Source organism: Mustelus asterias, chromosome 10, assembly GCF_964213995.1.
Source record: "Mustelus asterias chromosome 10, sMusAst1.hap1.1, whole genome shotgun sequence".
NCBI classification, from domain to species: domain Eukaryota; kingdom Metazoa; phylum Chordata; class Chondrichthyes; order Carcharhiniformes; family Triakidae; genus Mustelus; species Mustelus asterias.
The window spans coordinates 3340753-3366255 of record NC_135810.1 but is presented as its reverse complement, the minus strand read 5'-3'; the positions used below and the strand labels follow the sequence as shown (position 1 = coordinate 3366255).

The following is a 25503-nucleotide window of genomic DNA, read 5'->3' as shown; positions in this document are numbered from 1 at the left end:
GGCTATGCCCTGTACAAATGTACATAGTTATTTGTTAGCAAAGACAATTAATGTTTAACAATACAAAACTCTTTGTGGAACCTACTGAACATACACCACATGCCTAATGCAGTCAATAGACCTCTCATTCTCCCTAACCTATAGAATATAAAAAATAGGTAAGATCTCATTCATAGTTCTTTACTGTGAGAAGAAAATGGAAGCCGTGTGAATCATTCTGAGGAAATCTAATTTAACACATTTAGTAATTGGATGCATTCATTTTAATTCAGCCCCATCTACAATCAAAGCTTTCATTGATATAGTGCCGTTAACATAGAACAATGTCCCAGGGTGTTTCACAAGAGCTATTAGCAAGCAAAACTTTATACCAAGCCACATGAAAAGATAATAGGGCAGATGGCCAAAAGCTTGGTCAAAATTTGGATTTGGAATTGGGTCTTATAGGAGGGGGACGGAGTGGAAATGGTCGAGAGCTTCAAGTGTTTAGGTGTCCAGATCACCAACAACTTGTCCGGTCTCCCCATGCCGACACTATAGTTAAGAAAGTCCACCAATGCCTCTACTTTCTCAGAAGACTCAGGAAATTTGGCATATCCGCAATGACTCTCACCAACCTTTCCAGATGCACCATAGAAAGCATTCTTTCTGGTTGTATGGCTCCTAGTCTGCCCAAGATCATGAGAAACTACAAAGGTTCATGAACGAAGCCCAGTCCATCACGCAAACCAGCCTCCCATCCATTGACTCTGTCTACACTTTCCACTGCCTCGGAAAAACAGCCCACATAATCAAGGACTCCACGCACCCCAGACATCCTCTCTTCCACCTTCTTCCGTCGGGCAAAAGATACAAATGTCTGAGGTCACGTACCAACCGACCCAAGAACAGCTTCTTCCCTGCTACCATCAGAATTTTGAATGGACCTATCTCGCATTAAGTTGATATTTTTCTACACCTTAGCTGTGATTGTAACATTATCTTCTGCAATCTCTCCTTTCCTGCTCTATGAACAGTATGCTTTGCCTGTATCGCACGCAAGAAACAATACTTTTCACTGTATACAAATACATGTGACAATAATAAATCAAATTAAATCAAATAAAGACAGAGAGGATTAGGGAAGGAATTCCAGAACTGCAGATCCAGGTGCAGATTGGGGATGCTCAGTCTTGAATTGGAGGAGCACAGAGATCTTGGGGGGTTTGTAGGTCAGTAGGCAGTTAGAGAAATGGGGAGGAGTGAATCCGAGGAGGGGCTGTGTCTCTGAAGAAGTTAAGTCTATCTGTGCTTATTCGAATATAGTTGAGGTGTTGGAAATCTGAACCTTTCCCATTTCATTAAATGTGCTGCATGTATCAGTGTGTCAATGGACCATTGGGACAGGTAGTATCGAGGAAGCAGGGGGGCTGCAGGAGGACTTGGACGTTAGGAGAGTGGGCAAAGAAGTGGCAGATGGAATACAATGTGGAAAAGTGTGAGGTTATGCACTTTGGAAGGAGGAATTTTCTAAATAGGAAAATACTTAGGAAATCAGAAACACAAAGGGAGTCCTTGTTCAAGATTTTCTTAAGGTTAACGTGCAGGTTCAGTCGGCAGTTAAGAAGGCAAATGCAATGTTGGCATTCATGTCGAGAGATCTCGAATACAAGAGCAGGGATGTACTTCTGAGGCTGTATAAGGCTCTGGTCAGACCCCATTTGGAGTATTGTGAACAGCTTTGGGCCCCATATCTAAGCAAGGATGTACTGGCCTTGGAAAGGGTCCAGAGGAGGTTCACAGGAATGATCCCTGGAATGAAGAGCTTGTCATATGAGGAACAGCTGAGGACTCTGGGTCTGTACTCATTGGAGTTTAGAAGGATGAGTGGGGATCTTATTGAAACTTACAGGATACTGCAAGGCCTGGATAGAATGGAAGTGGAGAGGATGTTTCCACTGGTAGGAAAAACTAGAACCAGAGGACACAACCTCAGGCTGAAGAGACGATCCTTCAAAACAGAGATGAGGAGGAATTTCTTCAGCCAGAAAATGGTGACTCCGTGGAACTCTTTGCCACAGAAGGCTGTGGAGGCCAGATCATTGAATGTCTTTAAGACAGAGATAGAAAGGTGCTTGATTAATAAGGGGATCAGGGTTTATGGGGAAAAGGCAGGAGAATGGGGATGAGAAAAATATCAGCCATGATTGTATGGCGGAGCAGACTCGATGGGCCGAGTGGCCTAATTCTGCTCCTATGTCTTATGGTCTCATGGTCTTATCTTGAAGTTGGATCATTCCTGAAATCCTCCAATACAGGCCAAGTGTTCATACCAGCGAAGCGTCCATATGGCATTGGTTACTGGTTACAGAGCACAAAGAGATCATTATGGGACATGGTCGGATTGGGTAGAATTAGATGCTGCACTCCTTTCCATCTATACAGAGATTCTTGGTATTAGTCGTTCTGACCAATGCGAAGATGGTGTGTGATTTTCAGGCTGAGATTAGTGGTCCAGCCATGAGGGGAGCTGGCTCGCCTGTTAATACAGCTTTCCTTTACGTCCCCTAGTACTGATTTCTATTCTTAATCAAGTCTGCTTGATGCTGGTGATGTTGATTGTGTTTCTTGGATGCCTGGAATAAACCAAACTGCGAGATGATGGAACCGCATCCCAGGTTACACTGAAGTTTATGGTACATGGGGCAGTGAAATTGGACTGGTGGGGGATTGCCCTGCTGCCCATTACGTGGCGTGCCCAATATCCAGATACTCCAGTGCTGTAGCTGAATCTGGAGCTGCCAATTCCCCAAGAATTGGCATCCAAGGATATGGAAATGGTGTGGAAATGTGGCATTGACATAGATGATCAGCCGAGATCTCATTGAATGGCAGAGCAGGCTCGATGGACTGAGTGGCCTTCTCCTCTCCCTATTACCCTGGAGTTTCCAGGACACTGGAGTAAACTGAGGAGAAAAATCTGTAGGAACAACAAAAAGTGTTTATTTTTAAACTTTCTTTGAACACCTTTGTTTATTAATTATGAACAAAAATATTTGACATGAAGAGGCTGTTTGACTGGCTGACAACCAAAAATTATTCAACCGGGTAATGAAAAATCCAGACAATAGTTAACTTGGTATGTTCTCCATGGTAACGCCTCGACCAATCGAAGTCAACTTGCCAACCAGTCAGCACCTTTTTCTCATGCAGTATAAGTTGTTGTTCCGTTTGAAATTTGGCATTCTTGTGCCTGTCCTGATGAGTGTCGGAGGAAAAGCTTCGAAAACATGACTTTATTTCAGCAATAAGGAAGAATCTGTTCACTGTCCGATTGGCTGTGGGAAGGCAGGGTGCTATGACAGTGGGTGCATCCGGCAACAAATGGTGGGGCAGCAGGAGGTCATACAGTGAGACTTCCAGGAATGTGCCTGCCAGAATTGGCGACCAGAATGGGACCATAATGGGTGCCCCGGAGAGTCGGCCTGTTTTGCACCCAGTGCTGTTCCGTCTGCTGCTTTGTCCAAGTTCCCATCATGTGACCTTCTGGGATGAAGTGAGGTCTAACTGATCCTCCAGTTATAAATCCTAATCAAGCAAATGCCACATTTGTGTAGAACAGTAAAAGTATAAATTCATCAGCGTGTTTTAGTAGCAAGGTTCATCAGCTTCATATTTGATCAGTGTCTGTGTACCACCAGTTATAAACCTTGCAATGAACAGGAAATAGTCTGCTTTATATCAAATTAAAGTCGCGAGAATTTATAACCTGTGTGTTTTAAAGATACATTTTTCCATTTAGGATTGTTTAATAGTACCACCCGTTTAAAAATTTTCACCCTCAACATCAATCCCTTCATTGCCTCAGCCTTCCCTGTCTCTCTAATCTCCTGAAGCCTTTGGGATTTTCTTATCAAAGGCATGGTGGGGAACTAGAATGACAGGTCACTGGGAGCTTGGGGCGGCACAGTGGTTAACACTGCTGCCTCACAGCGCCAGGGACCCAGGTTCAATTCTGGCCTCTGGTCACTGTCTGTGTGGAGTTTGCACGTTCTCCCTGTATCTCTGTGGGTTTCCTCCCACAGTCCAAAGATGTGTGGGTTAGGTTGATTGGCCATGCTAAATTGACCCTAGTGTCAGGGTATTAGCAGAGTAAATGTGTGGGGTTACAGGGATAGGGCCTGGGTGGATTGTGGTCAGCACAGACGCGATGGGCTGAATGGCCTCCTTCTGCACTGTAGGGATTCTATCTATGACCTCTGCACTCCTCCAATTCTGGCTTCTTGTGCATTGCCGATTCTCACTGTTCCTCTGATTTTCATCATCCCACAATTGGCGGCCGGGCCTTCAGCTGCCCAGGGCCCAAGCTCTGGGATTCTCTCCCTAAATCTCTCTTCCTCTCTCTCCCCCTTGAAGACAGTTGTTTAGCCTCTGATCCAAAGAGGTACGTGTGAGTCACTGCTTCAGCTGAAATGAGTGTTCGGGGCCGTGGACAATGAGGAGAGGTGTACTTCTTTCAATTCAGTACCCTGAGTTCGCTCCTCACAGTGCGCTCTCCTCCACACTGGGGAAACCAAGTGTAGATTGGATGACAATTTTGCAGAACATCTCTGTTCGTTCTGCAGTCATGACCCCGAGCTTCCAGTGACCTGTCATTTCAGTTCCCCACCTTGCTCTTACACTGACCCCTCTATCCTCTGCTTTCTGCAGTGTTCCAATCAAGCTGAAAGAACAGTAGCTCTCTTTCAGTTGGGCACATTGCAGATTTATGGACTCAGCACTGAATTAAGCAATTTCAGACTGTAACCTCTGCCTAAATTTTGTTTCAAATTTTCGCATGTTTCGGCCTTTATCTTATTTTTCTCTTCTTGTTTGCTTTTGGATGGGCGCTGTTCATTATTCTACCGTTCATATCTGTTCTGGACAATTTTTTTTGTTTCTTTACTTGTCCCATTATCACTCCCGTTGGCTTTTCCACACCAACACTTTAGTCATTTAACCTATCCCATCTTCCTTTTGTTCTTTTCCCACCTTTCCCCATTTCACCTGCTTCAAACCTGTTACTTTTCTGACTTTTCCCAATCCTGATGGCGCGTGATTGACGTGAAACATTTTGGGGTGGGATTTTCAGGCTGCACCCACCCCGAAACCGGAAAATCCCGCCCGAGGTCAACGGACCTTTCCATGGTCCGCCCCTCGCTCGCTCCGATTCCCGTGGTGGGCGGGGCGGTGAAATTCATCCCATTATGTTTCTCTCTCTTCCTCTCTCCGCAGATGATGCCAGACCTGCAGAGCATTTCCGCCATTTTCCGTATCTATTTCAGATTTCCAGCATCTGCAGCATTTTGCTTTTGTATAATCAGAATGGAAACTATTTGAAGGGGAAGGGGGAAAGGTTTGCCAAAAATTAAAAGATAAAAGCAAAGAAAATCTTTAAACTTGTGCAAACTATGTTTGCTCTGTTACCGACTAGGCAAGAGACTAATCTTCTCACTTATGAATTGCAATTAGTATCGTATTTTTAACTTTCTTCCTGATCAGTGCGTTCAAAAACTCCAATTCAGCTTTTATTCAGAATAGACCAAAAACACTCATTCTGGTTTGATGTAGACTGTATGTTTGCCCGAGGAAATTGGGTGGCACAGTAGTTAGCACCGCTGTCTCGCCAGGGACCCGGTTCGATTCCCAGCTTGGGTCATTGTCTGTGCAGAGTCTGCACATTCTCCCCGTATCTGCATGGGTTTCCTCCGGGTGCTCCGGTTTCCTCCCAAAGTCTGAAAGACGTGCTGGTTAGGTGCATTGGCCATGCTAAATTCTCCCTCGGTGTACCCGAACAGGCACCTGAGTGTGATGACTTGGGGGATTTTCACAATAACTTCATTGCAGTGTTAACCACATTGCAATGTGGTTGACTCTCAACTGCCCATGGCAACTTGGGATGGGCAATAAATGCTGGCCAGCCAGCGACGCCCACATCCCACAAAAGAATATATATAAAAAATAATGTAAGCCTACTTGTGACACCAATAAATAAACTTTTAAATACTACCAGCATTTTAAACCCCTCTCATATCCCTGACTTAAGAAATCCTCGGGAATGGTTGAACGGTTCCGATTCTTTGGAGTAAGATCATTTTTGTACTGATCCCCTTGTTTATGTTGCACTTTGCCTGAACAGAAGGTGATATCACAATTGGACCCCTATGACCCTCGTTGTGCCTTCTGTCACATTTGGCAGACAAATGCAGGGCATGATAGAACAAAGGGAGATGTGACATTACTAAACCTTCTCTGAGGGACTTTGTGCTTTTTAAGAAAATATGTAGGAAGTTATGTGGCTTCCTGCTTCATTAATGAAACTCCCGTTTTGAGAAAAATACACTTTCTTTTTTTCTTTAAACCACCAAGTTGTGCGGTACTGCTTGTACAACAGATGCTCTGCAGTAATTGGCCTGTGCAGATATGACCCCGGCTGTGGATTTTAGCTGGGAGTTTCGTATGTTTATTTATTACTGTATATTACCTGGCATGCATGATCTGAGCATTGCAAGCAAAAGTATTTCATGGTCTGCAGTTTCTAATGTCATGTGGGTTTAAAAACCTGTGTTTCTTTGGTAATGTTTGAGCAGCAGGTAAACTCTAAATATCATCCATCAACCGATAATTTTTTAATCCAGATAACACAAATGACTGATGAACCTGTCTCGAGTATGAATGTTTAGCACCATGGAAAGCCATATGTCACTGGCACTAGTTCCATTGCAGTCCTCTGATTTCTGCCGGATCTGCGCAAAAAAAAACAACATTAAACAAACTGAATCTGATTCTGCAGCTTTTCATTTTCATTTTGAACTTGGCTAAAGGGAAGTGACTGCTGGAGGAACGCGGTTGAAGAAAATAAATCAATTTTGCAACCGCCCCTTACCAATACCGAATCGCATTTTAATTTGTTTCCTCGGGAAGATACATGGTGAATGCTTGTTGCGGTGGGGGTGTGGAGGGGGCTCCTCTAATGCATTTTTCCATCTGTTCAAAACCGATCACAGCCCAGGATAGCGCACTCTCCCTCATGTGGGAAAAGCACATCTGTTACTGTACGCCACATCCAGCAAATGTATTATGCTCATTTCACATCGCGCAAGAATCAGGACCAAAATTGTGGCATTCCTTATCATGGATGCCCATGCTTTTCCTCTTTAGTTTTGAATGTTCCCTGGCATCTGCGCACACTGACAGTGTGGCCAAAGGCAGCCTGGATCAGCCATACATCTTTTATTATTGTTGTTTCAGGAGATTTTTTGAAGCTCTTAGTTCCCCCCTTTTTCCCCCCTCCACGATTCCTGATGGATGCCTGTCTGCGGATGTAAAGCTGCAACCCCCGTCCCGGCAAAACACGATGCCTTTAAACGGGCTCTTTAGGTTTGGTTTGCTGGTTTTGTACCGACTGCTCTCAGCTAGCAGTGTTTGCCCGAGTGTGACTTTGGCACCTTGTTCTCTATGAGGGTGCATTCATGGGAATAATTAAAGGGCATTTGGCAGCAACTGCCCCCACCCCCCTCACCTCCCCCACCAGAAAATGTAGCAGATGTCTTAAAGGATGGAGTTCAGAATTTTCCTGGGCCCATCCCACAGTCACATTCTTAGGCCAGACACACGTCTTAATGAACTTACGCAGGCTAAAGAGTTAAAATCAGGTTACCTGTCTATATATTGTGCTGCCCCCAAAGTTTTAAGGTGGAAGTCTCTCGGGAGGAACCACTCTGTGAAAATAAATGGGCCTTGATAGATTTCCATATCATTTATAACTTTCCTTAATTGCACAGGGAAGACATGCCAGTAAACCTGGAAAATTGGCAGCTTATATCCATTATAGTAATGTTTCAGGCCATGGCAAGCAGCTGGTCTTATTTCCCTTCACTCACAATTAATCATCAGTTGGAGATGTCTGAAAAATGTGGCAGTGCTATGTGACATTCGAAAGCGCCTAAAACACCAAGTTCTGTGGAATAAATGTGTCTTACTCTCGGCATTCTGGTCCAGAGCTCATTGCAGCCCTGATGAGTTGCCAGTTCGATGATCTGATGCGAGTGTGAATCTTGACCCGGTGTCAGAAACGGGAAGGGGGGAGGGGAGGGGGCGGGGTGCGGCCCTGGAAACAGGATGGAAGATATGTGCTCCCAATCAACAAAGCTTTGCGTCAATTAGACGCAGAAGGGAAAGTCCAGCATCAGTTATTGGTTTATCAAAAGACTTCTGAAAAGAGTCTGAATCTCTTGCCCCTTGCTTGGTATGCCTGGAGACCCTGATGAAGAGAATGACTTTCGTTAAGGTAGCCACTTAAACTTGATGCGCCCCTCGGGAATTTGATGAATGGGGGTTTTTATATCCTGCCTGATTTTATTCCCTGTTGGGAGAGTAATACTGTGTAGAGTTAGTGTTTCACCCAATGCTGTGGTTTTCCTTTTTGGGGGGACAGATTAAAATTGCTCCCAAATACTCTCTGAAAGTCATGTAATTACTTTATCCCAGATGTCAGGTTAGAATCATAGAATCCCTGCAGTGCAGAAGGAGGCCATTTGGTCCATCAAGTCTGTACTGGCTCTCCGATAGAGGATCCCACCCAGGTCTTTTCCCATAACCCCACATATTTACCTGCAAATCCTCCTAAATTACACATCTTTAAACAATAAGGGGTAATTTACCATGGCCAATCCACCTCACCAGCACGCCTTTCAGACTGTGGGAGGAAACCGGAACACGCAGACACAGGGAGAATGTGCAAACTCCACACAGCCAGCCGAGGCTGGAATTGAACCAGGGTCCCTGGCACTGTGAGACAGCAGTGCTAATCACTCTGCCACTGTGTTGTCCACGTTGTGAATGACACAAATGCATTAACCATTAATTCTGAACAAGTACATAGTAATGATGGTATATACTGATGGATTGGATCAAACACTACATTATTTCATTGTCTGATGTTTAGCCGTGGGATAATAATTAATACACTCATTAGTTTACATGTCTTCATAAACAGCAGCCTAGTTTGCTCTGTAACCTGTCGTGAAACTTCAATTTTAATAGTTGAGCATTTTCTTTTGATGCTTTTGGAAGTAAGTTGATAAAATGGTAAATCATGATCCATTAGTTACTAAACTAGGTTAAAGAATATACTGACAATTCACTCAATTAAGAGATGTTACTTGGTTTAGCTATTGCTATAATTAGTATCCATTACTAATCCTTTTTCTCAAGTTTACTAGATGTTAAATACATCTTACAGATTCTACAATAAAAACACAACATGCGGCTTTAACTTGCATGATAAATGTTAATAAAAATTAAGCAAATTACATTTTTAAAACTCTATAATGCAGGGATAATGGATTTCTTTAAACTTTAAAAACTTTTTAAATTTTGGAAAATTATACTGTTTTTAAAAAAGATTCTGTCACAAAGCCTCTACAGATTCTAGGAGGAATAGCAAGATTTTTATTTGATTTATTTTATTATTGTCATGTATTGGGATACACTGATAAGTATTGTTTCTGACGCACTACACAGACAAAGCATACCGTGCATAGGGAGGGAAACCAGAGAGTGCAGAACTAAATGTTACAGTCATAGCTAGGGTGTAGAGAAAGATCAACTTCATATGAGATGTTCTGTGTCTTCCTGCATGGTTTCCATGAGTCCGTAATTAAGAAAGCAAATGTAATGTTGTCATTTATCTCAAGAGGCTTGGAATACAAAAGCAGGGATGTACTTCTGAGGCTTTATAAAGCACTGGTTAGGCCCCATTTGGAGTACTGTGAGCAATTTTGGGCCCCACACCTCAGGAAGGACATACTGGCACTGGAGCGGGTCCAGCGGAGATTCACACGGATGATCCCAGGAATGGTAGGCCTGACATACGATGAACGTCTGAGGATCGTGGGATTATATTCATTGGAGTTTAGGAGGTTGAGGGGAGATCTGATAGAAACTTACAAGATAATGAACGGCTTAGATAGGATGGACGTAGGGAAGTTGTTTCCATTAACAGGGGAGACTAGGACGCGGGGGCACAGCCTTAGAATAAAAGGGAGTCACTTTAGAACAGAGATGAGGAGAAATTTCTTCAGCCAGAGAGTGGTGGGTCTGTGGAATTCATTGCCACAGAGGGCTGTGGAGGCCGAGACGTTGAGCGTCTTCAAGACAGAAATTGATAAATTCTTGATTTCTCGAGGAATTAAGGGCTATGGGGAGAGAGCGGGTAAATGGAGTTGAAATCAACCATGATTGAATGGTGGAGTGGACTCGATGGGCCGAATGGCCTTACTTCCGCTCCTATGTCTTATGGTCTTATGGTCTTATCTTTGCCATGTTGAAGTCAATTCATCTTTTACTAACATTGCTGGATATTGGATCCCAAAACTAGCATAAAAGCATATTTCTGCAGATGCCGGAATCCGAAACCAAAAGAGAAAAGGCTGGAAAACCTCAGCAGGTCTGGCAGCATCTGTAAGGAGAGAAAAGAGCTGACGTTTCGAGTCCAGGTGACCCTTTGACAAAGAGTCCTCTGGACTCGAAACTTCAGCTCTTTTCTCTCCTTACAGATGCTACCAGACCTGCTGAGATTTCTTAAAACTAGCATTCCTTTTAACATTGCATAGCGACCAAAGCTGGGTTTGAGGACATAATGCAGAAGAAGATTTTGTACGATTTAAAAAAATACATTCAATGTGGGCTTCACTGGCTAGGCCAGCATGCATTGCCCACCCCTAGGTAGCTTTAGTATGTCATACCGTATTGGTACAGTGTGGAGTTAAAATGCTCCTTAAAACCTTTCTTTTGAACTAGTTCTTTGGTCCCTGTCTGAATATCTCTTTTGACTTGGTGTCAGATTTTATCTGATAGAAATGCTCCAGAGAATCTGCTATCTAAGATGGGTACACTCTTCCATTGGAAGGTCAGAAAAGTGGGAATACTAAGTAAGGTTTCACCTTATCCCCGCGGCAGCTGCCAGTTAACACAATGCAGCGAAGACATCAAACCAAGGACCTTTCCTCTTGGTTTAACTTCCAAATTTAATTTTAATAAAAACAGAGTATCAGGTGGTCTAGTGCCATTCAGTTTATTTCCCGTAATGATTTTTCCCATGGTGTCTATTCCATTTTCTGGGACAGTGAGAATGTTGGCCTTTGATAAAATGTTGGTATTCATCTTCTGTTTTTTTTACATAAACTGCGCAGGTGACGGAAGGTCAGGAGGTCTGTGTAATCGAAGCGATGAAAATGCAAAATAGTTTGGCCGCAACTAAATCTGGAAAGGTAGGTTCACGGGAACTGAGTTAAAAAATGTATTTGTTAATGGGTGAATATTTGGAGACCCATGACTGTAGTCACTGCTAACTAAGAGTATTAATCTTTTAATTAAAGGTTAACCTGCATTTTTGAACGGGAGCTTATTCATTAAGTAAATTATTTTCATAGAATCCCTACAGTGCAAAAAGAGGCCATTCGGCCCATCGAGTCTGCACCGACCACAATCTCACCCAGGCCCTATCCCTGTAACCTCATGTATTTACCCTGCTAGTCCCCCTGACACCAATGGGCAATTTAGCATGGACAATCCACCAAACTAGCACATCTTTGGACTGAGAGAGGAAACTGGAGCACCCGAAGGAAATCCAAGCGGACACAAGGAGAACGGGCAAACTCCACACAGTCACCCAAGGCCAGAATTGAACCCAGGTCCCTGGCGCTGTGAGGCAGCAGTACTAACCACTGTGCCACCATGCCACCCATATGTGAATGAGTGAATTATCGGGATACTATCTCCAATAGAACAAACGTTTGCTCACAAATGTCAGATAGTTAACAATTCTTGTTTGTAATCTGTTGAATTTTAAATAAATATGCTGATCAGATGTATGCAGCAAATTACTTAAATTAACAATTTCTAGAAGTTATGCCTTGTGTTATGCCATTAAAAGGTTATGCCATCTTTTGTAATCATACTGGATTTCATTGTACCTCAGTAAAATGTATCTTGAATATGTTTCTCATTTAACAGCGAGCACAATTAAATTACTGAAAATTGAAAAGGAATGTAAGATAAAAATCTATCCATCTTAGATTTCACGGAATCCCTCCAGTGCAGAAGGAGGCCATTCAGCCCATTGAACCTGCACCGACTCTCTGATAGAGTACCTTATACTGGCCCTTTCCCCCCCACCCTATCCCCGTAACCCCGCACATCCACCGTAGCTAATCCATCAAACCGACACATCTTTGGACACTAAGGGGCAATTTGGCATGGCCAGTCCACCTAACCTGACATCTTTGGACTGCGGGAGGAAACCCATGCAGACAAAGAGAGACCGTGCAGTCTCTACACAGTCACCGAAGGCCGGAATGAACCCAGGTCATTGGCACGGTGAGGCAGCAGTGCTCACCACTGTACCACATTAACAATTGAACGAGCACCAATTGCCATTTGCAGAAGAGAATTCCAAACTTCTACCAACCTTTGTGTGAAGAAATGTTTCCTAATTTCACTCCTGAAAGTTCTGGCTCTAATTTTGAGACCATGTCCCCAGTCTTAGACCCTTAAAGGAAATAGTTTTCATCTACATTATCTGTTCCCCTTAATACCATGAAAACATTCGCACTCCAGGGAGTACAAGCTGGTTTATGTAATCTTTCCCTGCAAGTTTATCCTTGGAGTCCAGGTATTTTTCTCGTAAATATATGCTGCACTCCCTCCAAAGCCATTATGTCCTTCCTAAGATGTGGTGTCCAGAACTGCTCACAGTACTTCAGGCCTGCTTTAACCCGGGCTTTATATAGCTGTAGCATGACAACATAAATCACATTAACTATGAACATCTGTTAAAATTAGAATTGAACGATGAGCATTGGAAAAGCAATTGTAAGTTGGGTCCAGTGTTGCAGTAATGTTTTTGCTCTTTACGGTTTGTAGATGAGTTAGGTGGATTGGCCTTGCTAAATTGACCCTTAGTGTCAGGGGGATTAGCTAGGGTAAACGCATGGGTTTCTGGGGACAGAGCTTGGGTGGGATTGTTGTCAGTGCAGGCTTGATGGACCAAATGGCCTCCTCCTGCACTGGGATTCTATGAGCATTATTTTGATCATTGGTTACCATGGTACCTGTGTAAGATTGTAAACACGTCTACCTCTCTTGATTTTGTTCAGGTGACGAAGGTGCACTGCAAACCGGGAGACACGGTCGGAGAAGGAGATATTCTTATTGAATTTGAGTGACGTGTGTTCTACAGAGGAGCATTTTACTTCACATCATGTCCCCGAATTTTTGATTGTTAACTCCTCAGCCTAAAACTCCCGTAGACATTCTTCCATGGATTTTCTGTTTATTTTTTCAGTAATATTTACTGTTTGTTGAAGAATAGGAAACACATCTAATTATTTTTGCTAGTAGCATTACAGAATTTTGAAGCTATTCCCTGGCTTTATTTATGAAAATGTAACATAATACTGAGCTGCTAATCAACATATTTGACCCGTGACAGATAGAAACATTATCACTAGTTTCACAGAAGAGTTAATGGACATTTTACGGTTACATCAGATTTATTGGTGCATGCTTTTCCAAGATGAGTAAAAATGCTTTTCAAATATCGCTATTTGTTTTCTCTTGCACCTAACTGGGGTGGGGAGAAAGTGTTGGACATTGTGTTTGATTTCGGTGTTGATCAAAGGTGTGCAAGTTTCCACTGACAGGAAGGTAGTACGCAGGGGCACAGATTTGAGGTAAATGGCGAGTTGTTGACATCTAAAATTTATTTATTTAGTAGTCACAAGTAGGCTTACATTAACACTGCAATGAAGTTACTGTGAAAATCCCCTAGTCGCCACACTCCGACGCCTGTTCGGGTACACTGAGGGAGAATTTATCATGGCCAATGCACCGAAACAGCATGAATTTCGGGCTGTGAGAGGAAACCAGAGCATCTGGAGGAAACCCCATGCAGACACGGGGAGAACGTGCAGACTCCACACAGACAGTGATCCAAGCCGGGAATCGAACCCAGGTTCCTGGTGCTGTGAGGCAGCATTGCAAACCACTGTGCCACCGTGCCGGCCCTTGAAATGCATCACTTGTAAACGGTGATGGAAACAGACTCGATAGTAACTTTCAAAGAGGAATTAGATCATTAACATGAAAAATAAATAAATAATTGCAGGATCATTGGAGAAAGAGTGGGAGAAATTGGAGCTAGCACAGACATGATGGACTGAATAGCCTCTCCCTTGCTGCATGATTCTATTTTGAAAAATGGCTTTTGAAATTGGCTCATACGCAGGATAAACGCCACTAAACTTCTTATTTGTTTTATCGGACGGGAGGTGTTATTAAAACGTCCTCATTTTTAATTGATTACAGTCAAAGGTTGATGTTAAAATATTTTTTTAATTCACTCATGGGATGTGCGTGACATTAGCTGGGCCAACATTTATTCCCCATCCCTGAGGGCATTTAAGAGTCAACCACATTGCTGTGGGCCAGACCAGGTACAGACAGCAGATTTCCTCCCTTTTGTTTTATTCATCACTGGCTGGCCAGCTTTTATTGCTTCCTTAAAGGATATTAGTGAAACAGACGGGTTTTTAAGACAATCGACAATGATTCCAGATTTTTACTGAATTCAGATTTCACCGCCTGCCACGGTGGGATTTGAACCCGGGTCCCCAGAGCTTTACCCTGGGTCTCCGGATTACTAGTCCAGGACAATACCACTGCCTCTCCTCCAGGGGAGGTGATATTTAATAAATGTGACTGCTGCCATTTTGATTTTGGTACCACGAAATTCACTTTCATTAGTTTATTTTATTATTCATTCGCAGCGGAGTGGCTATTTGCTGACAGGTCAGCATTTATTGCCCATCCCTAATTGCCCATGTGAAGACTGTGGTGAGCTACCCTCTTGAGTACAGCTGAGAAGCTTGTCTGGCCATTTGAGTGGAAAGTTAAGGGTCCATCACTGTGGATCTGGAGTCACAACTAGGCCCAGAACACACGAGGGCAGCAAATGTACTTCCCTAAAGGAAATAGTGAAGCACGTGTTCGAAAACAATGGTCATCAGAGCAGATGGTGGCATGATGGAAATGTCACTGGACTAGTAATCCAGAGCCCGGGCTAATGCTCTGGAGACAAGGGTTCAAATTGAAGGTTGAAATCTAGTTTCCGTAATGGTCACCATGAAACTGTTAATTTTCTTAAAAACCCATCTGGTTCGATGGGAACCCAGACTCGATGGGCCAAGTGGCCTAATTCTGCTCCTATGTCTTATGGTCTTATATCACCCAAAAGACAGTGCTGCACTCAGTCAGTACTGCAGTGGGAGTGTCAGCCTCAATTATGTGTTGCGGTCTCTGGACCGGGACTTGAACCCACACCCTTCTGGCTCGGGCTCCGAGTGCTATGGCTCATACTGCTCACCTCATGGTCAAAACACAGAATAGTTGACTTAAAGGCTGACAGGTAACACATGCAAAGTTGTGCTTAGGAATTTGCCCTCCCAACATTACTCCCTTAAATAATTCAATACTTTGATGATGGGTTCAACTTGAGTAATGTGCAGAAATACAAAAGCTCTAACCATATAAATCGGTACAGTAAGAAGTCTCACAACACCAGGTTTATTTGGAGTCACGAGCTTTCAGAGTGCTGCTCCTTCATCAGGTGAGTCATCAACTTTTACAGATGCACCATAGAAAGCATTCTTTCTGGTTGTATCACAGCTTAGTATGGCTCCTGTTCTGCCCAAGACCGCAAGGAACTACAAAATGTCATGAATGTAGCCCAATCCATCAGACAAACCAGCCTCCCATCCATTGACTCTGTCTACACTTGCCGCTGCCTCGGCAAAGCAGCCAGCATAATTAAGGACCCCATGCAGCCCGGACATTCTCTCTTCCACCTTCTTTCATCAGGAAAAAGATACAAAAGTCTGAGGTCACGTACCAACTGACTCAAGAACTGCTTCTTCCCTGCTGCTGTCAGACTTTTGAATGGACTTACCTTGCATTAAGTTGATCTTTCTCTACACCTTGGCTATGACTGAAATACTACATTCTGCACTCTCGTTTCCTTCTCTATGGATGATATGCTTTGTACAGCGCGCAAGAAACAATACTTTTCAGTATGTTAATACGTGACAATAATAAATCAAATCAAATCAGAACAGATGAAGGAGCAGTGCTCCGAAGGCTCGTGACTCCAAATAAACCTGTTGGACTTTAACCTGTTGTGAGGCTTCTTACTGTGCCCACCCCAGTCCAATGCATCTCCACATCATTATAATTTGTGTGATCTTACCTGCCATTCATGCCACGCTCTCGCTGCAGTGAGGTCGGAGAATTTGGCGGCCAGTCAAATCTCTGTTCAATATTGCAAATTGTGGCAAATAAATAGACACAATGCCACAGAAAAGTATTCAAGTATTGATCCAAAATTTTAATAAACTGCAGAAATTAAAACAAACGTTCATTCAGAACTAAACAGCTTGAGAACTTGAATTCAAGAATATAAGGTTAATGATTTCAGATTCAAGTATTGAAAGAGGATATATTTTAAATTGAATGCCATTTAATTTCTCATTCTTCAGTAATGAGCGTGTAGAGTTATCTGACATTTGATAGTTATCTATCCTCGCGTAGGACATACTTTGGCTGATCAGGGTTCCCAATGGGATCATAGTTGTTGTAATAAGGAAGCTTTAACCAGTCCTCTTCGTAGGTCGTTGTGTTGTACAGAAAGCATTTTAGAATACCATCCACATCAGGCTTCACCAACAGAGTGTTGTCTTTATCTTCCCACTGTTCCACACGGATCCCGATGGTTCTCCGCTGGTAAAGCAGTGGACAACTTTCAAACTCATCGAGGAACTGCAGCAGCTGATCATCGACTAAGTAAATCTCTCCGGCAACTTCATGCCCTGTGCCTGGAAGGTGGAGCAGAAAGGGAACGTTGTATTTTCTTGCAATCACCAGCGGAAACTTCTGAGTGGTATGTCCCGTGCCACAGAATCTTCCTTTCCCCTTGGTTCCGTTGATCAGGTAGTGATGGTTAGGTTGACCTCTCTTGAGTGTGCCGTAGACAAACACAGCGCTCATTTTGCCTAGAGAAGGGGCAAAACCACATGGATTAAAACGGTGATGGAGGAAGAGGTGATACCAGCGAGAGCATTTGAAAACAAGCCTAGGATTTCACAGGAGTGTCACCATTTTTCTGTAAAGAACTAGCAATGCTATTAAGAAGAGAAAAGACTGGCAGCAGCCAGCATTGTGGCTACATGATATCCCAAAGTGCTTTGCCTCTAGGCCAAACTTTTGGTCACCTGTCCTAATTTGTGAAATTACCCAGAGAGTGGTGAGAATGCGGAACAGGTTACCACAGGGATTGGTTGAAGTGAATGGTGCAGTCAGCTAAAGTAAAGTTCGTTTGTTCGTGTCACAAGTAGGTTTACACTCACAGTGCAATGAAGTTACTGTGAAAATCCCCTAGTCGCCACACGCCAGCACCTGTTCGGGTTACACTGAGGGAGAATTTGGCACGGCCAATGCACCTTAACCAGCACGTCTTTCAGACTGTGGGAGAAAACCGGAGAACCCGGACGAAACCCACGCAGACACGGGGAGAACATGCAGAATGCACACAGGCAGTGACCCAAACCAGGAATCGAACCCGGGTCCCTGGTGCTGTGAGGCAGCAGTGCTAACCACTGTGCCGCTGTGAGAGAAGCTGGAGGGAGAATGGAACAGAAGGATATTCTGGCAGTGAACTGAGCAAGGATGGAATGAAGTTGACTTGTACCAGCACAGGCTGAATGCACCAAGTGTCACAGAGTCATGGAGGTTTACAACTTGTCCATGCCGCCCTTTCTTTAAACCCCTAAGCTAATCCCAATTGCCCGCATTTGGCCCATATCCCTCCATGTAACTAAATGCTTTTTAAAAGACAAAATTGTACCCGCCTCTACTACTACCTCTGGCAGTTTGTTCCAGCTACTCACCACCCTCTGTGAAAAAATTGCCCCTCTGGACACTTTTGTATCTCTCCCCTCTCGCCTTAAACCTATGCCCTCTAGTTTTAGACTCCCCTACCTTTGGGAAAAGATATTGACTATCTAGCTGATCTGTGCCCTTCATTATTTTATAGACCTCTATAAGATCACCCCTCAGCCTTCTGCACTCCAGAGAAATAATCTATCCAGCCTCTCATAACTTAAACCATCAAGTCCCGGTAGCATCCTAGTAAATCTTTTCTGCACTCTTTCTAGTTTAATAATATCCTTTCTATAATAGGGTGACCAGAACTGCACACTATTCCAAGTGTGGCCTTACCAATGTCTTATACAACTTCAACAAGACGTCCCAACTCCTGTATTCAATGTTCTGACTGATGAAACCAAGCATGCCGAATGCCTTCTTCACCACTCTGTCCACTTTCAAGGAGCTATGAACATGTACCCCTAGATCTCTTTGTTCTGTAACTCTCCCCAGCACCCTACCATTAACTGAGTAAGTCCTGCCCTGGTTCAATCTACCAAAATGCATCACCTCGCATTTGTCTAAATTAAACTCCATCTGCCATTCGTCAGCCCATTGGCCCAATTGATCAAGATCCCGTTGCAATTGGAGATAACTTTCTTCACTGTCCACTATGCCACCAATCTTGGTGTCATCTGCAAACTTACTAACCATGCCTCCTATATTCTCATCCAAATCATTAATATAAAAGACAAATAACAGTGGACCATGCACTGATCCCGGAGGCATACCGCTGGTCACAGGCCTCCAGTTTCACCTCTGGCTTCTGTCAAGAAGCCAATTTTGTATCCATTTAGATACCTCACCCTGGATCCCGTGAGAATTAACATTTTGCAACAACCTACCTTGTCAAAGGCCTTGCTAAAGTCTATGTAGACAACATCAACTGCACTGCCCTCATCTACCTTCTTGGTTACCCCTTCAAAAAACTCAATCAAATTTGTGAGACATGATTTTCCACTCACAAAGCCATGCTGCCCCTAATCAGTCCTTGCATCTCTAAATGCCTGTAGATCCTGTCTCTCAAAATGCCTTCCACCAACTTACCCACCACAAATGTGAGGCTCACTGGCCTGTCGTTCCCAGGCTTCTCCCTGCAGCCCTTTTTAAACAAAGGCACAACATTTGCCACTCTCCAATCTTCAGGCACCTCACCCGTGGCAATCGATGATTCAAAGATCTTGGCTAGGGGACCCGCAATTTCCTCCCTAGCCTCCCACAACGTCCTGGGATACACTTCATCAGGTCCCGGGGGTTTATCTACCTTGATGCGCTTTAAGACTTCCAGCACCTCCTCCTCTGTTATATGTACACTCCTCAAGGCATTAATATTTATTTCCCCAAGTTCCCTAACATCCATGCTTCTCTCAATAGTAAATACTGATGAGAAATATTTATTTAGTATCTCACCCATCTCTTGTGGATCCGCACTTAGATGACCTTGTTGATCCTTAAGAGGCCCTACTCTCTCCCTTGTTACTCATTTGTCCTTTATGTATTTGTAGAAGCACTTTGGATTCTCCTTTGCCTTATCTGCCAAAACAATCTCGTGTCCCCTTTTTGCCCTCCTGATTTCTCTCTTAACTCTATTCCTACACCCCTATACTCTTCAAGAGGTTCACTTGATCCCAGCTGCCTATGCATGTCATGTGCCTCTTTCTTCTTCTTGACCAGGGTCTCAATATCCTGATTCATCCAGGGTTCCCTACTTCTGCCAGCCTTCCCCTTCACTCTAAGAGGAATGTGTTTACCCTGAACCCTGGTTATCGCACTTTTGAAAGTGTGCCACTTACCAGACATCCCTTTGCCTTCCCACAGACTCCCCCAATTAACTTTTGAAAGTTCCTGCCTGATACAATCAAAATTGGCCTTGCCCCAATTTAGAATTTTAACTTTTGGGCCAGACCTATCATTCTCCATAGCTATCTTAAAACCAATAGAATTATGGTCACTGGTCCCAAAGTGATCCCTCACTAACACTTCTGTCACCTGCCCTTCCTTATTTCCCAAGAGGAGGTCAAGTTTTGCCCCCTCTCTAGTCGGGCCATCCACATACTGAATGAGAAACTCCTCCTGAATACACTCAACAAATGTCTCTCCATCCAACCCTCTAATACTATGGCTGTCCCAGTCAATGTTGGGAAAGTTAAAATCTCCGACTATTACCACCTTATTTTTCTTGCCAAGTGGCCCATTTCGCTGCTGTAAATTCAACGTCATCGTACATCTGCCACTGAAGCACGCGGGGTAGGTAGGCTGGGAAAAGATAGGTGAGCAGGACCAGCTGAGTAACTTACAGAGAGCTGGCACAGACTGGAGGGAGTGAACAGCCTCCTCATACACTGTGACCATTCTATGATTCTAAGCTCCGTCCATAGTCTGGCATGAAACAAGCTCCAGAAATAAGCTTTCGGAACCAGTGGCAAAGAAGGAATGATGAAACGCAGGAACTGAATGATTTAAGAAGGGAGTGTTGGACGATAGCCACGGATAGTGTTCTGCTGCGGTTAACCGACACCATTTGTACCAGTTCGGTTCCAGCTGCGACCTCTATTTGAGGATTAACACTTCACAGATGTGGGTTTCAGTTGCCAACGTCTCGGACTGGCCTGGAGAATCCAGGGGCTGATGATTCATTTTTTAAGGTCAGTGATGCCAACAAATCCAGGAGAAAGTCAATAAAAACTATTGTGTTTTATTTTCTCCAAATGTCTGTATAGGTTACGTTAAAAAAAAGAGATAGGGGCAAAAAGCAGTCCGAAATCATCCAATCAGGAATAAAGCTTTGCAGGATGTCAGGTGACGAATGGGTGGTTGGTGTTGGGAGATCATGTGACAAGATCCTCCACAGACTCAAAGCAGAGTCTGGCAGGACTTGCAGATAGTGAGGAACATTGTCAGAGGCTACAGAAGGATATAGATAGGCTGGAAATTTGGGCAAAGAAATGGCAGATGGAGTTCAATCCTGATAAATGCGAAGTGATGCATTTTGGTGGGAATAATGTAGGGAGGAGCTACACGATAAATGGAAGAACCATAAAGGGTGTAGAGACGCAGAGGGACCTGGGTGTGCAAGTCCACAGATCTTTGAAGGTGACGTCACAGGTGGAGAAGGTGGTGAAGAAGGCATATGGCATGCTTGCCTTTATAGGACGGGGCATAGAGTATAAGAGTTGGGGTCTGATGTTGCAGATGTATAGAACGTTGGTTCGGCCGCATTTGGAATACTGCGTCCAGTTCTGGTCGCCACACTACCAGAAGGACGTGGAGGCTTTGGAGACAGTACAGAGGAGGTTTACCAGGATGTTGCCTGGTATGGAGGGGCTTGGTTATGAGGAGAGATTGGGGAAACTGGGGTTGTTCTCCTTGGAAAGACGGAGGATGAGGGGAGACTTAATAGAGGTGTATAAAATTATGAAAGGCATAGATAGGGTGAACGGTGGGAAGCTTTTCCCCGGGTCGGTGGTGACGTTCACGAGGGGTCATAGGTTCAAGGTGAAGGGGGGGAGGTTTAACACAGATATCAGAAAGACATATTTTACACAGAGGGTCGTGGGGGCCTGGAATGTGTTGCCGGGCAAGGTGGTGGAGGCGGACACACTGGGAACGTTTAAGACTTATCTAGACAGCTATATGAACGGAGTGGGAATGGAGGGATACAAAAGAGTGGTCTAGTTTGGACCAGGGAGCGGCGCGGGCTAATTGTTCCTTGTTTCTCGTTTCAAGGCTTCATTCTATGATCATCTTGCTGGTGCCAGTACAGAGCGAGACTGCGGATAGTTGGGAACCTGTCTCGGGGGCAGGGAATTCATATGGTGTTCGTGGAAGTGGAAATGACTAGGGTTGGGAAGCATTTTCCGATCAGGGCCAGTGTGATCTCCTGGACTCGTTTCGATCGCCTCAGGGGGTCGGAGAGGAATTTCCCAGATTTTTTTTCCCCATATTGGCCCTGGGGTTTTTCACTCTGGGTTTTCGCCTCTCCCTGGGGATCACATGGTCTGGAATGGGGGGGTGGGGGTGAGTTAATAGGTTGTGATGAACAAAGCATCGTAGCTGTGAGGGACAGCTCGGTGGATAGGATATTGGTATGTAGATAGGCTGGAAAATTGGGCGGGGATCCTGGATTCAGGATTCAATCCTGGACCGGGGAGCGGCGCGGGCTTGGAGGGCCGAAGGGCCTGTTCCTGTGCTGTATTGTTCTTTGTTCTTTGTTCAGAGTTGGCAGTGCAATTGATGGTGTAATTTACCAGTTTTATAACCACAACCGTAACGGCTTGATATCTGTAACCAGCTTTGAACAGTGGGCATGGGTCAAACTTAAATCCCCCGAGCGCTGGTTACTGGGCACACAACAGGTGTTTGTGATCTGGGATCGTGTCAACTCAAAACCAGCCAATAGAATAAATAAAATCAGCAAAAGGAGGAATTCCATCATTATTCGGAAGGAAAACAGAAGCATTGCTATAGCACCCTTCACAAATGCTGGACGCCTTGAAGCACTCTATGGCCAGTGAAGCCTAACTGTTATATAGAAAACACAGACGCTAATTTGTGCACAGCAAGATCCCACAATCAGCAAGATGATAATTATCAGATAATCTGCTTTTCATGATGTTGCTTGAGGGATAAATATTGACCAGGACACCGGAGAGAACTACCCTGCTCCTCCATACTGCCCATGGGATCATTTACTTCCACCTGCGAGAGCAGATGGGGGCCTTGGTTTAATGCAAAAACATCACATAGAACATAGAACATTACAGCGCAGAACAGGCCCTTCGGCCCACGATGTTGCACCGACCAGTTAAAAAAAAACTGTGACCCTCCAACCTAAACCAATTTCTTTTCGTCCATGAACCTATCTACGGATCTCTTAAACGCCCCCAAACTAGGCGCATTTACTACTGATGCTGGCAGGGCATTCCAATCCCTCACCACCCTCTGGGTAAAGAACCTACCCCTGACATCGGTTCTATAACTACCCCCCCTCAATTTAAAGCCATGCCCCCTCGTGCTGGATTTCTCCATCAGAGGAAAAAGGCTATCACTATCCACCCTATCTAAACCTCTAATCATCTTATATGTTTCAATAAGATCCCCTCTTAGCCGCCGCCTTTCCAGCGAAAACAATCCCAAATCCCTCAGCCTCTCCTCATAGGATCTCCCCTCCATACCAGGCAACATCCTGGTAAACCTCCTCTGCACCCTCTCCAAAGCCTCCACATCCTTCCTGTAATGTGGGGACCAGAACTGCACACAGTACTCCAAGTGCGGCCGCACCAGAGTTGTGTACAGTTGCAACATAACGCTACGACTCCTAAATTCAATCCCCCTACCAATAAACGCCAAGACACCATATGCCTTCTTAACAACCTTATCTACTTGATTCCCAACTTTCAGGGATCTATGCACACATACACCTAGATCCCTCTGCTCCTCCACACTATTCAAAGTCCTCCCGTTAGCCCTATACTCAACACATCTGTTATTCCTACCAAAGTGAATTACCTCACACTTCTCCGCATTAAACTCCATCCGCCACCTCTCGGCCCAACTTTGCAACCTGTCTAAGTCTTCCTGCAAACTACGACACCCTTCCTCACTGTCTACCACACCACCGACTTTGGTGTCATCAGCAAATTTGCTAATCCACCCAACTATACCCTCATCCAGATCATTAATAAATATTACAAACAGCAGTGGCCCCAAAACAGATCCCTGAGGTACACCACTTGTAACCGCACTCCATGATGAATATTTACTATCAACCACCACCCTCTGTTTCCTATCCGCTAGCCAATTCCTGATCCAATTTCCTAGATCACCCCCAATCCCATACATCTGCATTTTCACCTCTGACAGTGCAGCACACCCTCAGTACTGACCCTCCGACAGTGCGGCACTCCCTCAGTACTGACCCTCTGACAGTGCGGCACTCCCTCAGTACTGACCCTCCGACAGTGCGGCACTCCCTCAGCACTGACCCTCTGACAGTGCGGCACTCCCTCAGCACTGACCCTCCGACAGTGCGGCACTCCCTCAGCACTGACCCTCCGACAGTGCGGCACTCCCTCAGCACTGACCCTCTGACAGTGCGGCACTCCCTCAGCACTGACCCTCTGACAGTGCGGCACTCCCTCAGCACTGACCCTCTGACAATGCAGCACTTTCTCAGCACTGACCTTCTGACAGTGCGGCACTCCCTCAGCACTGACCCTCTGACAGTGCGGCACTCCCACAGCACTGACCCTCTGACAGTGCGGCACTCCCTCAGCACTGACCCTCTGACAATGCAGCACTCCCTCAGCACTGACCCTCTGACAGTGCGGCACTCCTTCAGCACTGACCCTCTGACAGTGCAGCACTCCCTCAACACTGACCCTCTGACAGTGCGGCACTCAGTACTGCACTTTGGCTTGTCAACCTTGATTTGTCTTTTGAGTGCTGGAGCACTGGAGTGGGATTGGGCTCAGAAACCAGTGATTCAGCGGCAAGAGCGATGCCAACTTCATCAAATTTACCAATAGGCCATTCGGCCCAACTGATCATGCTAGTGTTTCTGATCCTTTTATTTCTGTCTCCTTCATGGGTTTATCCAGCTTCTTCATAACTGTATCTACACCATTCACCTCAACCACTCCCTGTGTTCCACATACTCAAAATTGAAGAGGAAGTTATCCTCAAATAACCAGGACATCAAAATCAATTCAATGGTGTCTTTCTTTAAACAATAAATTAAACAAGGTCAGTATTGTTCTTGAGCTTGGCTCAAATATATATTTTTTAAAACTTTAGTCTGAATGTAGCTGACTCATCTTACTGCCAAACGAAAAGGAGATAACCAGGCCTCAAGCCCTAAAGGTCGTTGTGAGGATTAAAAACATTTAATTAATTCACTGTAGGAACTCGAAACTCAGCAGCCTTCGAGTTAATAACAGCGGGGCGTGAGTAAAGTTGTTCACACAACTTCTTTGGATGTCGATCCCACATCCACTTCTGAAAAGAAATACAAAATGATCAAAGCTTTCTGTGAACACTGGGGAGGCGATGGCCTAGTGGTATTATCGCTGGATTATTAATCCAGAAACTCAGCTAATGTTCTGGGGACCCGGGTTCGAATCCCGCCACGGCAGATGGTGGAATTTCAATTCAATAAAAAACTATGGGGGCGATTGTCCCAGCTCCAGCAACGCAGTGGGCTGGGAGACATCAGCAGAGGTGGTTTAGTGGGCTCCCCGCCGGACGCCATGGCCTCCACGCATCTCTGGACAAATCCACCGGATTTCCAGCATCATCAGCTCCATGCCCGAAATCGGCGTGGAGCTGATTTAAATCTGGTCATTTTCATTACCTTCCAATTAACGGGCCCGTTTGCCTCTCCCTCCCCACCAGGAGCATTCCACTCCAGCAGGGTTTACAGTTGCTTCCCACTAACGGGGAGCTGGC

General features: G+C 44.7%; 2 protein-coding genes across 6 annotated transcripts in view; one reads left to right on the top strand and one right to left on the bottom strand.

Moving 5' to 3' along the window:
- The window catches only part of pcca (propionyl-CoA carboxylase subunit alpha), a 374693-nt gene extending 361070 nt beyond the window's left edge, over positions 1-13623 (top strand). The window contains exons 23-24 of the mRNA XM_078221544.1: positions 11214-11291; positions 13179-13623. Of these exons, the coding sequence (XP_078077670.1) occupies positions 11214-11291; positions 13179-13247 (147 nt within the window). The 3' untranslated portion in view covers positions 13248-13623. The remainder of the gene's footprint in view (positions 1-11213; positions 11292-13178) is intronic.
- Positions 13624-16441: 2818 nt separating this feature from the next.
- The window catches only part of LOC144499519 (gamma-glutamylaminecyclotransferase-like), a 28351-nt gene continuing 19289 nt past the window's right edge, over positions 16442-25503 (bottom strand). For 3 of the 5 annotated variants that reach the window (XM_078221557.1, XM_078221559.1, XM_078221561.1), the window contains one exon: positions 16442-17126. In XM_078221557.1, coding sequence (XP_078077683.1) covers positions 16648-17126 — 479 coding nt within the window. In that variant the 3' untranslated portion in view covers positions 16442-16647. Of the gene's footprint in view, positions 17127-20226; positions 20259-20354; positions 20523-25503 lie in introns of those variants that run through there. The other 2 variants (XM_078221560.1, XM_078221562.1) reach the window with 2 other exon arrangements.